This window comes from Montipora capricornis, chromosome 10 (assembly GCF_036669925.1).
Source record: "Montipora capricornis isolate CH-2021 chromosome 10, ASM3666992v2, whole genome shotgun sequence".
Lineage (NCBI taxonomy): Eukaryota > Metazoa > Cnidaria > Anthozoa > Scleractinia > Acroporidae > Montipora > Montipora capricornis.
This window is the reverse complement of record NC_090892.1, coordinates 63,723,710-63,736,209: the sequence shown is the minus strand read 5'-3', so window position 1 is coordinate 63,736,209 and position 12,500 is coordinate 63,723,710. Positions and strand designations below refer to the sequence as shown.

Genomic DNA, 12,500 nt, shown 5'->3' with positions numbered 1-12,500 from the left:
GTGTTGACTTTGAGAGCCTCGCCAAGGGATTCAGCGCCAGCGGAACCAATTTTGTTGTATCTCAAATGCAAAGTAGTCAAGCATGTGTTGACTTTGAGAGCCTCAAAAAGGGATTTAGCGCCAGCGGTACCAATTTCGTTGTGTTTCAAATACAAAGTAGTCAAGCATGTGTTGACTTTGAGAGTCTCAGAAATGGCTTCAGCGCCAGCGGTACCAATTACGTTGAGTGTCAAATCCAAAGTAGTCAAGCATGTGTTGACTTTGAGAGCCTCACCAAGGGATTCAGCGCCAGCGGCACCAACTCGGTTCTCACTCAAATCTAAAGTAGTCAAGCATGTGTTGACTTTGAGAGCCTCACCAAGGGATTCAGCGCCAGCGGAACCAATTTTGTTGTATCTCAAATCCAAAGTAGTCAAGCATGTGTTGACTTTGAGAGCCTCAGAAAGGGATTCAACGCCAGCAGCATCAATGATGGTCCAACTCAAATTTAAAGTACTTAAGCAAGTGTTGACTTTGAGAGCCTCACAAAGGGATTCAGCGACAGCGTCACTAATGAGGCAGCCTGTCAATTCCAAAGTAGTCAAACTTGTGTTGACTTTGAGAATTTCACATAAAAGGTTCAGACGGTATCCAGAATGTATGACGAGATCTTTAACAAGAAAGTTCTGCCCAAAGGTCTGTAGTAACTTAGACTGAAGGTTCTCTCCATGACATTTGCATTCCAATATACAATCAAGTGCTAACTCTAAAATTTCTGTGTTGGAATTCATGATTCCCATATTGGACGAACTTGCAAGCTCTGCTATGCTTTTTACCAACGAAACTGTCATCTCTTCAGATCTTGTGGACAAAATACCACTCATGAATAAAAACACTTGTTTCAGTTCATTCCTGTTCCATACATCGGTCACTACTGATTTACAATTTGTGTCTCCATCAAGGATCTGATAAGCAAGATAAAAGCCAGCAAAGAACTCTTGAAAGGTCTTGTGAAGAAAGCAAAAGCGCGAGGATGGTTTCCTCTTGCTGCCACCGGTCTGGATCGAAAGAAACCCAAACTTGATCAAATTACTGGAACTGCCTTTAAATTCATTCTCGTCGAAAAACAACTCTCCTTCACGTAAAGACTGTAACGCCATGCATCCCAACTGCACCAGGTCATCCTTGTAAATTTCCAGTGGGTCAGCATCACTGCCTCTCGATGATCGATTTCTCCTTTCATATCTTAACAAAACACATCGCACAATTTCTGTGTACAACTGTGTCCTTTCTGGTGGAAGTACACCCTTGAAATCCTCACAAAGGATGCAAAGTAAAGTTGTATTAAGAGGATTCCGTGTCAACTCTTGTAAGTCTCCCTTTTTGTGCATGTCAAGCGCAAGCTGTTTAAGTAGCTCTTTTGGCAAGTGTTCCATGCCTTTGAAGTACTTAAGAATGTAGCTCTTTGCGTCTTCAAAAGTGAATCCGATAATCTCCCACAGGGTGTCACAGTACCGCCTTAAACTCTTACCAGTTTCATGGCGTGATGTGATAATAATGTGGCAATTGGGTAACACTTTACTTTCCAGAAGGTCATTGTACATGTCAACTTTACTGGAATCCACTTCATCAAGTCCATCAAGCACTAACAGAACCTTGGATTGATTTTCTCGAATGAACTTGAAGAAACATTCCTTGTCTTCTTCTTCAATATCAAGAGGAAGAATTTGGTCATCAATGGCCTCCCAAATATCAGTTTTGATATCACGACACCTCAAAAGCAACAGAACGTCAATCTCGGGAAAAGACTTGTCCCACTCTTCCCGTTTCATTGCCCAATCATATGCCAGTTTCTGACAATAAGTCGTCTTTCCCATGCCTGGGTCTCCTTCAATTAAAACAGTCCGTGGCTTTACACAATCTTCATGTCCTTTGAAGATAGCTGTCATGTTGGTGATTTCATCAGTCAATGTTCCCCTTGTCTTTTCTTTGCTCAAAATCTTTAACTTGGTAAAAATAGCATCGAGATGAAAGCTTAAGTCATCAAGCCATGGAACAGGAAAAATAATTTTTTCACGAGTACTGTAAAGCTGACGGATCCTTTCTATAATATTGTCAGAATATGGTAAATCTGCAAAAGACAAAAATAATTTTAAAAAAGGTGTTGAAGTTTTTTTTTTTTTTTGCTCTAACTTCAACCTTATTGTGTTCTTAATTTTGACACCACAGAAGGTCCCGTATTCAGCAATATTTGAAAAACAAATAACACGAACAAAAAATGTAGTTTCATAGTAATGCAAATTACTTTTCCCATTGCAAAGTGAACGTCATACGTTTGAGACTGATCTTTGCGCCTGTCATGCATCCGGGTTCCAAACTTCCTTACTTTTCAACACAAGATATCATTTCTTCAGAAAACAGTTGTAACAACAAGTCAAGTATCCACTCCAAAAAAGACACAATTCTCTCAAGCAGTCTTTATCATATAATATTCTCCCTATCATTGACTGTAATTTGTAATATTAATGGGCAATAACACACATCCCCTGAATGAAAATTTAGGCTTTAATAGTTTAACTACAAAAAAAATCCGTTATCCACTTAAGCAACGTGCAGACCTTACTTACTTTATTTTATTTTATATTACTTTTGCCATTGTATATTAGATTTACAGAACACAAACAAATGCCAGAATAAAAAATTAATAGTGAGGAAACCTAATAAAAACCATTAAGGCTTGTAAGCTTAGGTTCACTCACATGAAACTTCAGATTGACATTAACTTGACAAAGATACAAAATACGAAGTTTTTACTGTATCTGTGGTAGAATTAATACTTAATATCTGGAATAGAATTTTTAAGTTTCTTTCTGAAGGATGTCGGAGATGCAGAGCCAGTTTTATCAATAGAGAGCGAGACGAAAAGGAGGGAAGACGAAAGGAGCTTGCATGCCTTGTGTTGTAGCATGACATTTCCTTTCAGTGATTTGAATTTATTACCTTGATCTTGCTTACTGTGTGTGCTGCTTCCCGCAGCTGCTGAGAGAACATCAGCACAGCTTGCTTCTGGATGCACAGTATCTATTGTAAAATAACCAACACAGTCCGCTGTCACGTTAACAACAAAAGAAACAGCAAGAATTTTAGTGGCACTGTCAAAGACCAAATAATTATATTAACAAATACTTGATGGGCGATCAGTATCCATTATATGATAAAAGGTGTTTATAAAAACGTTGAAACTGATCTAGATAAAAAACTATTAAAACTGAATTTTCGACTGCAACTGCGGTCTTCATCAGAGATAAAAGACGTAACCCAACTTCACGGGTTGAGACCGAACTCCAGAAGAAATTGTTAGAGCTCAAAAAGCAAGAGAGCCTGACAGAGAGCGAATACTGGAAACTCAGGCCATCCGAATCAACGCCAGCTGCTTTGTATGGTCTACCCAAAGTGCACAAAGTTAACCTCCAGCCGACGGACGATCATCTGACGCTACCTCAAGACACCGACATAAAGATCCCGCTACGTCCCATCAACAGCTGTATCGGCTCACCGACCTATGAATTATCCAAATACCTGGCTTCTATTCTGAAACTCTTGCAAAACAACAATGAGTACAGTGTTAAGAATGCTAAAGAATATGCGGATTTTGTTAACAACCAAACGATGGAGGCGGACGAACAGATCGTGTCTTTTGATGTTACTGCACTTTTCACTTCCATCCCAGTAGACCTAGCACTGGATATTGTCGACCGGAAGTTACGCGAGATTCATGAATGGGAATTGCACACACGACTAACACAAAGCCAGATTATGTTTTTGCTGACGTTTGTACTGACGAACAGTTATTTTACGTTCGAAGGCATGCATTATCATCAAGTATTTGGCTGTGCGATGGGATCACCGGTTAGTGCCGCCATTGCAGAATTGGTGATGCAAGAAGTTGAAAAAATCGCTCTCAACACGTCAAATGTCAAACCACGGTGGTGGAAACGATACGTGGATGATTCGAGTGCTTGTTTGAAGACTAAAGACATCCAAGTTTTCCACGACCATCTCAACTCGATCAACCCAAACATACAGTTTACGGTGGAACTTCCATCAGTCTCATCTCAAAACCACCAAACCATCGCATTTCTTGACACACGCAGCACAGTAGAAAGATCGGGAAACATTACTGTTAGCGTACATCGCAAAGCAACTCATACCAACAAGTACCTGGATTTCGCGTCTCATACCCCGCGCAGAGCAAACGTGCGGTTGTTAAATGCCTGATAGACCGCGCAGAAACCATCCCATCCAATGATACAGAAAAAGATCGAGAACGACAACAAGTCATTAATGACTTAAAAATTAATGGTTATACAGATAAATTCATTGAGAAATGTCCGGCCCCCAGACCACCGGCTGTAATCCAAATACAGGATACAGATACACGGCCAAAAACTTTTGCTACCTTGCCATACGTAAAGGGCGTTTCAGAACAAGTCAGAAATGTGCTTAACAAAGCGAACATAAAAACTGCTTTCAAGCCTATAAAAACACTCGCCCATTATTTTAGGAAACCAAAGGATCGCCCAAAAGAAACGAAAACAAAAGGCATTGTGTACAAGGTTAAATGCCGATCGTGTGATTTCACATACATTGGGGAAACAAAGAGGAATTCACGTGGCGGGGAGCATAAACCAGGAACTAATAATAACACAGAGTCGGCAATAAAAGATCACGTTGAAACCACTGACCATGACATTGACACCAGCTATGTGGAAATTCTAGAAAAGAATGTCAATAATTGGCACAAAAGAATCTTTTTGGAATCATGGCACTCCACAATAGACAAAAATGCGGTAAATGAGCGGAAGCCATTCCCTTCTGTCTATAAGACATTATTGAAGCCCTAGGGGATAAAGTAACTTCTTATTTTAGTTTTAGCATATTACTCTCGAACAGCATATTTTAGTTACTCTGATGAAGACCGCAGTTGCAGTCGAAAATTCAAATTTAATAGTTTTTTATCTAGTGAGCATGACGAATCGAGATACATTGTATTGTCATTCAAAGCCATTTGGGTAGTTTCAAAGGCATCTTGGGATTTCTTTATTGGTGTTCCCCCACCCGCCCCTCCCTCTCTCTCTCCACTGATTTTGTCAGTGCGATTGCTGCTCACTCTCTACCCCTTGTGTGTGGGGGTTTATTGCATTTTGCTAAATTTCCGGGGTTCCCAGCCATGAGAGCCTTTTCCTTCTAGAAGCTCTCTGCTGCTAGACATTTCTGGCACCCATTACCTACAGTACACACAGTTGGCGATTCACAGTAATCAGCAGCAATCCTTTGAGTCTCATGAAACTAACATAAAGATAAACCAACGAAAAGGATCACTCACACATCAATTCCACCACGCCGATGGCTTAAAAAGAACAAACCCTAGCCTGCGAGCAGGCTCTCTCTCCTCGGTGGGAGAGAAGGAATGGCAGGACTTGGCATTTTGGGAAATGTTTATCAGTGTTCTTCCACCCTCTTGGTTGCCTCGTTTGACTGATCTTATCAGTGTTAATTTCTTGGCTACTCATGCACTCTCTTCCCTTTGTGCATGGATTGCCAGGGTTTCCCAGGCATGAGAGCCCTTTCCTTCTAGAAGCTGCCTGCTACTAGACATTTAACGCACCCAACCTACACTATGCCATGCAGCTGGTAATTGATGGTAATCAGCAACTATGGCAACTAAGAAAATTATTGCTTTTAGTAGCTTATTTCTTTTTCAACAGAAGACGCAAATTGTTCAAAATGCTGTTGTAACATCAGCCTAGTAAGTTTTCACTCCCAAAAACCCACCTGCATCTGTAGAAGTCTTCATTTTACACTCCCACTCATTTAGTTTGTCTGTAATTCTGTTGTCACCCTCTTTCCACTGTTTCAGAAGTTCTTGGAAATGTTCCTCATCTAGTGGATCCATTTCTTGTTTCTCTATTTCACAAATGGCATCTTCATATTTAGCTCCACCCAATCGTACCAGAGTTTTCTGGATCTGATCTTTGTATTTGCAAAAAAATGCATCACTAACAGAGGCCTCTTCTGCACGGGCCAATACTGCATCCACAAAATACTTCAAACGTACAATGTCAGACTCACAGCTGGTGTCAAGGGAATGGGGAAGTAGATCCCAGCCAGTGGCTGGAGGACTCAGGTTACAGATTGTCCTCAGAAGCACAATCAAGAGAGAATTGTCAAAGCCTGTGGATGATACTGAAGAGGATTTAACTGGATACAATTTACTCCACTGCACTGGATTGAGGATTCCTTCTTTTTTAAGAGACTGAAGCTTAGAGTGCACTGGCTCACGTTTCAAGGCACCGCAAAGGTCTTGTGGACGAATTATTCTGTCAAACGTATCCCTCAACACTTGCGAACCCAGCCTGACCAGAAGGTAACATAGCAGTGTGTAGTTAGTTTGTCCATCACTGGGAATAACTGCCAAAACAGCACCTGAAACAAGTGTCAGAGAAGATCTTTACGGCATCATTCATTTAGCCAGATATGTGAAAGATAAATAACAAAGCACTGATCAAAAGTTGTTAATAATTATTAAATAAAGACTGGTGTAACAAGCAAGCCAAGTGAAGCTTGGAGCTTATATGAAATAGACTTCCTTGGATAATTAAATAATAAACAGTATATGGTTAAGTACAGAGTGAGTAAATACTGTGCAAAATCTAAATGGTACCTGTAAATAGGCTTTTAGCAAGCTAATCCTTCCGTTTTCTTTTAAAAACAATAGATGGTAAGCTACATGTAATTAGTGAAACAGGCAATGATCTCCAGATTAAGGATGCTGAACTGCTTCATATTCGTTGAACAAAGATGGAACCTGTACTGAGAGGAAAATCCAGTTTGTACTGGTGGACCTGATGACTAGTTGAAAAGAGACTGCGAACGCTACAATGCACTTCTGCAGAAGGTAAATACAATTTAGGTTGGAGCAGTAGCTGAAGGATCAGGCAACATTGCAACATGTTACAATGTAAGTAAGGATATACTAGAGAGTAATGTAAGGCCAGTAACATTTTCGATTATAAATAAAAGCGAGCTTTGGCAATAATTCCTACAGACTTCAAGATGTTTTTTGACACGGTGTTAATATGTGATTTCCAAGAAAGGTGCCGGTCACTGATGACACCTAAGAGTTAAAATTTTAGTCTCCACAACTTGCTTGATCACAGTATTATCCAGAACTAGAGGAACACTAAAATCACGAAGTTTGTTTTCCTGAAATTCGAGGATAACTTATTTACTTTAATTAAGCCAAGAAACAATTTTTTCAAGCACCTGGTTAACAATGGAAATAAGGTAGTTGTGATCTTCAGGAGAAAAAAAATAGAGTTTTAGTCAGACTAGAGACATTAGGAAGATTTTTAACAAACAAAATAAACAAAATAGCTCCAAGGATTGAACCTTGTGGAATGCTACACAACGTAAAATGTTTCTAAAATAAGATCAACAGGACCTACACTGTAATCCGAACAAATTGGAACCAGTCCTTGAGATAACATTAATTTTTAGGATTCCACGTCAAAGCAGTGTTGCAAATACCATAGTGTTGAAACTTCTGACTCAATATTTCATGATTAATAGACTATGTATCAAATGCCTTAGACCAATCAAAGAAGATGGCTAAAGTTGTTTCATTTTTGCCAGTAGCTGACAATATACAACAATGTACGTATAATTTACAATTGAACTTAGATCAATTAAGGCAGTGGAATGGTTGTTTCGAAATCCAAATTGCTTCGAGTAGACAAAACTATTCAAGTGTAAGAATTCAAACAGTCGGTTGAAAATGACTTTTTCAAAGAGTTTAAAGAATGCAGGAGGAATTGATATTGTCCTGTTAAGTTACTGAAAAGTGTGGGGTCGTCTGCCTTAAAAACTGGAATCACTTTGGCGATCTGAGAGATTCAGGAAACACATACTCCAGTAGATAAAGAGAGATTGATTATGGTCATGAGGGGCTGTGCAATATCTTCACACGACTGCTGAATAACTTTCATTGATATATTATCATCTCTGGGGGCTTCACTGGCGTTGCTCAATTCCTTGACCATAAGTGGCTGCAAGGAGATAGAATCAGAAGGAGAGCCAGACACTGAAGAAGTCCTTCTACCTTGGGCAACAAGTTAGTGGTGGAATTTTTTCTCAACAAATTACATTAAGGGCCATCATCATGATGACCGCATTTAAGACCATCCAACTTAAGCAACTTCCAGACCTTACTTACTATATTTTATTTTAGATTATTTTTACCATTGTATAATTATTAGATTAACAGACCATAAAATACAAATGTAGATGCCAGAAAAGAAGAATTAATGTTGAGGAAACCGTAATAAAAACCATTAAGGGTTGTAAGCTTAGGTTGACTCACATGAAATTTTAGATGGATATTAATTTAACAAATATACAAAATATGAAGTTGTTATCTGAGGTAGAATTAATACTTATCTGGAATAGAATTTTCAAGTTTCTTTCTGAAGGATGCCAGTGATGCAGAGCCAGTTATATCAATAGAGAGGAAGACAAAAAGGAGGGAAGAAGAAAGGAGTTTGCATACCTTGTGTTGTAGCCTGACATTTCCTTTCAGTGATTAAAATTTATTACCTTGATCATGCTGACTGCGTGTGCTGCTCCCTGTAACTGCTGAGAAAACATCACCACAGCTTGCTTCTGGATGCAAAGGATCTATTGTAAAATAACCAACACAGTCCGCTGTCAGGTCAATAATAAAAGCAACTGCAAGAATTTTATTGGCACTTTCAAAGACAAATATATTAACATTTAGAAACTAGACAGAAAGAAGAACCCTTTAAGATACAGCTGACTGAAAAGAGAATGGAACTTAATTAGGAAATTGATCAGCTAAAATAAACTATAATTCAGAGATGTATTCAAAACAATAGCACAAGTGCTGAAAAATCAAAGACATCACACATCAGAAAGCAAAGCCAGTCAGTGGATTAGTATCAAAATAGCAGAAATAACTAGGACTTTGACAATAATACATGAAATTATTGAAACAGTGGGTAAGTTGGTATATTTAGAGTGGAAGAGAAAATCATTTCATATCAATAGTAAGAGGTTTTCACTATTGCTTAAATAAATAAATAAATAAATAATAATCTTTATTGAGGAGATCAATTTCACAGATAAGTGATTTACAAAAGAGTCCTCATGCAAAGATTAAAAAAAAACAAAAAGGAAAAAATATAGACTAATATATGAATATATAAAAATTAGACTAAAGACTATTTACATTTCTTAATGCTCTTTTAAAACTAGCTAATGATGGGCTTTGTATGATTGAAAGGTCTAATTTATTCCATTCGTTTGAGGCAAAATTTGTCGAAGACCAATGCCCCCAATTCCTACTAGATGCACTCTTACAGATATTGTTTTTACATCTTGTATTATAATCATGTTTATCTTTATTGAATTCTATATTAAAACAATGTGAAAATAAGTTATTTCAACATTTATAAATAAAAGTTGCCCTATGCTCGGCCCTACGTCTTGCGTCTTGCCCAGCGGCCCGCGGCCCGGAAGCCCGGTAGCCCAGTCCTGATTTTCTACAGTTTTTTTGTCCAGCGGTAAATCCACGCGCATACACAGGTCTGCATCGGGTTTTGGCGTGCAAAATGGACGACCGTGAGTTTGAATTCGTTTACCATTTTAATCATTTGAATCCATTGTTTCTGTTTGTTGTTGTAAACAGACGAAAACAACAGAGAATGACAACGTTTTTCACTTAGCAACATGCAACGAAAGAAAGGATCGAAAAGGATTGAAATGATTATTAAAATGGTAAACGAATTCAAACTCACCGTCTTTCATTTGCGCGCCCAAACCCTATCCAAGTCTGTGCATGCGCGTGGATTTACCGATGGACAACAAAACTGTGTGGGCCTCCAGGCCGCCGGGCCGTTGTGGGCCGTGGGCCGCTGGGTCTTTGGGCCACCGGGGTGCCGGGCCGTGGCGGGCCATGGGCTGAGGGCCGCTGGGCGACGGGCCTGCTTTTAGCAAAACCCAAGTAGACCCAGCTTCTTATATATCTTAGAAAACATTTGATCTACATGATCTTGCCAAGTTAAACGGTTATTGATAACAATACCTACATGTAAGTACTTAAACGAACTTACTTCATCAAGATCCATGTTATCAACCTTAAATGATATAGAATCAATCTTATTCAGTTGTTGACTGCTACCAATAATCATGAAATTAGATTTACTTATGCTAAGCGTCAAGTGATTTAACTTCAGCCACTTGCTCAGTTCTTCCAAGTCAGAGTTCATGTAGGACTTGATATTGTGCAGAGACTTATCAAAAATAAAGAGAACAGTATCATCTGCATAAAGAGTTACGTCATTGTTATGTAGTGATCCAAGTAATCTGGTAAATCACTGATGTAACACGTAAACAATAAGGGACCCAAAATGGAGCCTTGGGGTAAACCAATTTGAACGGTTTTTGGACTAGACTTTGTACCTTTGCAGACTGTCACTTGCCATCTATTGGACAAGTAAGACTCAAACCAGTTGTAAGCTGGAGAGGCATTCGGAACACCAAGACTGCATAACTTAGACAATAGAATGGAATGGTTAACCGTATCAAAGGCCTTAGTCAGGTCAATAAATATGGCACCAGTAAGCTGACCTTTGTCCATGGATGATAGGATTTTATTTGTAAACATAGCTGAAGCGGTGACAGTAGAAGAGTTCAGTCTAAAACCAAACTGTTTTTGAGAAAGCAGGTTAAGGGTGTCTGGAAAACCCGAATAGCGAATAGCGAACAGTCGCGAATACCGAACAGCGAATAGTCACCAATAGTGGCGAATAGTTGCAAATAGTGACGAATAGTCACGAATAGTGACGAATAGTAACAAATAGTGGCAAATAAGGGTGGAGGGGGGGGGGGGGTTGTGACGAAATGACGAAAATTTGGTACCCAGTACTTCCTGGTCAACCGCGCAGCAACGTTGGATGGGAGTTTCCCGCTAAAAAAGCAGTGATGTGTCGGAGAAGGACAGCTTGAGCCCTGAGAAGAAAAGGTAATAAATGCACTGAAATCCTGTTGCTTATTTGTATAATTAATTAACGCAACGGTTATCAGAGTAGCTCGTTTGTCTCTTTAATCACAAACCACTTGCCTCACATTTTGATTTTATTCTTTTTTACAGAACGTGTCTCACCGAATCGGACAGCACAGATGAGGATGATGAAATTTATGTTCGGGTGCCACTGTGCGAGGAGATGATCATGAGCTTGATGTATTAATGAAAGTAATTTATATTTTTGCATTTTGACGTTTGTTCTTCTTTAGAGTGTTTGTAAAAGCATGCACGAAACTCTCTTTCGACGACAGGTGAGCATATTATTTGCTTTGATTACAAGATTGTTCAGCATAAGGCAGTGACTATTGAAGACTATTCGTCACTATTCGCGACTATTCGTCACTATTCGCCACTATTCGCACTGTTCGTACTATTCGCTATTCGCGACTATTCGCTGTTCGCTATTCGCGACTATTCGCTATTCGCTATTCGGGTTTTCCAGACACCCAGCAGGTTAATTATTATCACGAAGATATCAGTATAGTTGCTTATGTACAACTTTCTCTAGTAGTTTACTAATAGTAGGTAGTGCCGATATCGGTCTGTAATTAGAAGGATCTTGCTTACCGGTATTCCCTTTTTTAAAAAGAGGAGATATCTTTGCCAGTTTCCATGTGGACGGAAAGCAGCCAGTGTTTATAGAGATGTTAAATAATGATGTAAGACTTGGTGCAACAATATCAGCAGCATCCTTTCGTTAACAACCGAGAGCTCACTTTATCCAAACCAACTGCCTTGTTGGGTTTAAGTTCATTTATCATCTTTATAACAGACTCGCAACTGACCGTTTTAAAAGCAAAAATGCTTGAGGCTTGATTTACACCGTTAGTTGTCAGAGTGTTCCTCATTGTAAATTTCTCAGCAATAAAATTGTTAATTTGTCATTAACATCGGGCAATGTACCTAATTCTAGGAAGATTGTGAAAGTACCTCCACTATTAAAAAACCACGCCTGGATTATGACACATTAATTTTGGCAATTTTAGGCCTGTTTTCAACCCATTGTTTCTGTCTAAAGCCTCGAAAAAGTTGTTGCCTACCAACTGCAGGAATATCTGACATAACAACCTCAACGAAATTTTCCAGTCAGCTTACAAGCCCTTGCACAGCACTGAGTCGGCTCTTTTAAAAGTCCAAAATGATGTATTTCGTTTGATAGAAAGTGGACATGAGGTTATCCTGCTTTTCCTCGATCTATCTGCGGCCTTCGACACAGTGGACCATCATAAAATGTTACAGAGAATGTCGGTTAGGTTTGGCATTCCAGGTACTGCCTTCAAATGGTTCCAGTCCTATTTGAGTAACTGCCAGCAATGTGTCCATTGATGGAGTACAATCATCAATGAAACCTCTTCAA

General features: G+C 39.2%; 1 protein-coding gene across 2 annotated transcripts in view; it reads right to left on the bottom strand.

Moving 5' to 3' along the window:
* The window catches only part of LOC138019963 (protein NLRC3-like), a 25,599-nt gene that overhangs the window by 358 nt on the left and 12,741 nt on the right, over nucleotides 1-12,500 (bottom strand). Inside the window, exons 5-8 of one of the 2 annotated variants that reach the window (XM_068866938.1) lie at nucleotides 8,635-8,715; nucleotides 5,815-6,465; nucleotides 2,980-3,060; nucleotides 1-2,110 (exon numbers count right to left, since the gene is read on the bottom strand). The exon at nucleotides 1-2,110 is cut by the window's left edge and continues 358 nt beyond it. In XM_068866938.1, the coding sequence (XP_068723039.1) occupies nucleotides 1-2,110; nucleotides 2,980-3,060; nucleotides 5,815-6,465; nucleotides 8,635-8,715 (2,923 nt within the window). The remainder of the gene's footprint in view (nucleotides 2,111-2,979; nucleotides 3,061-5,814; nucleotides 6,466-8,634; nucleotides 8,716-12,500) is intronic. The other variant, XM_068866939.1, reaches the window with a different exon arrangement.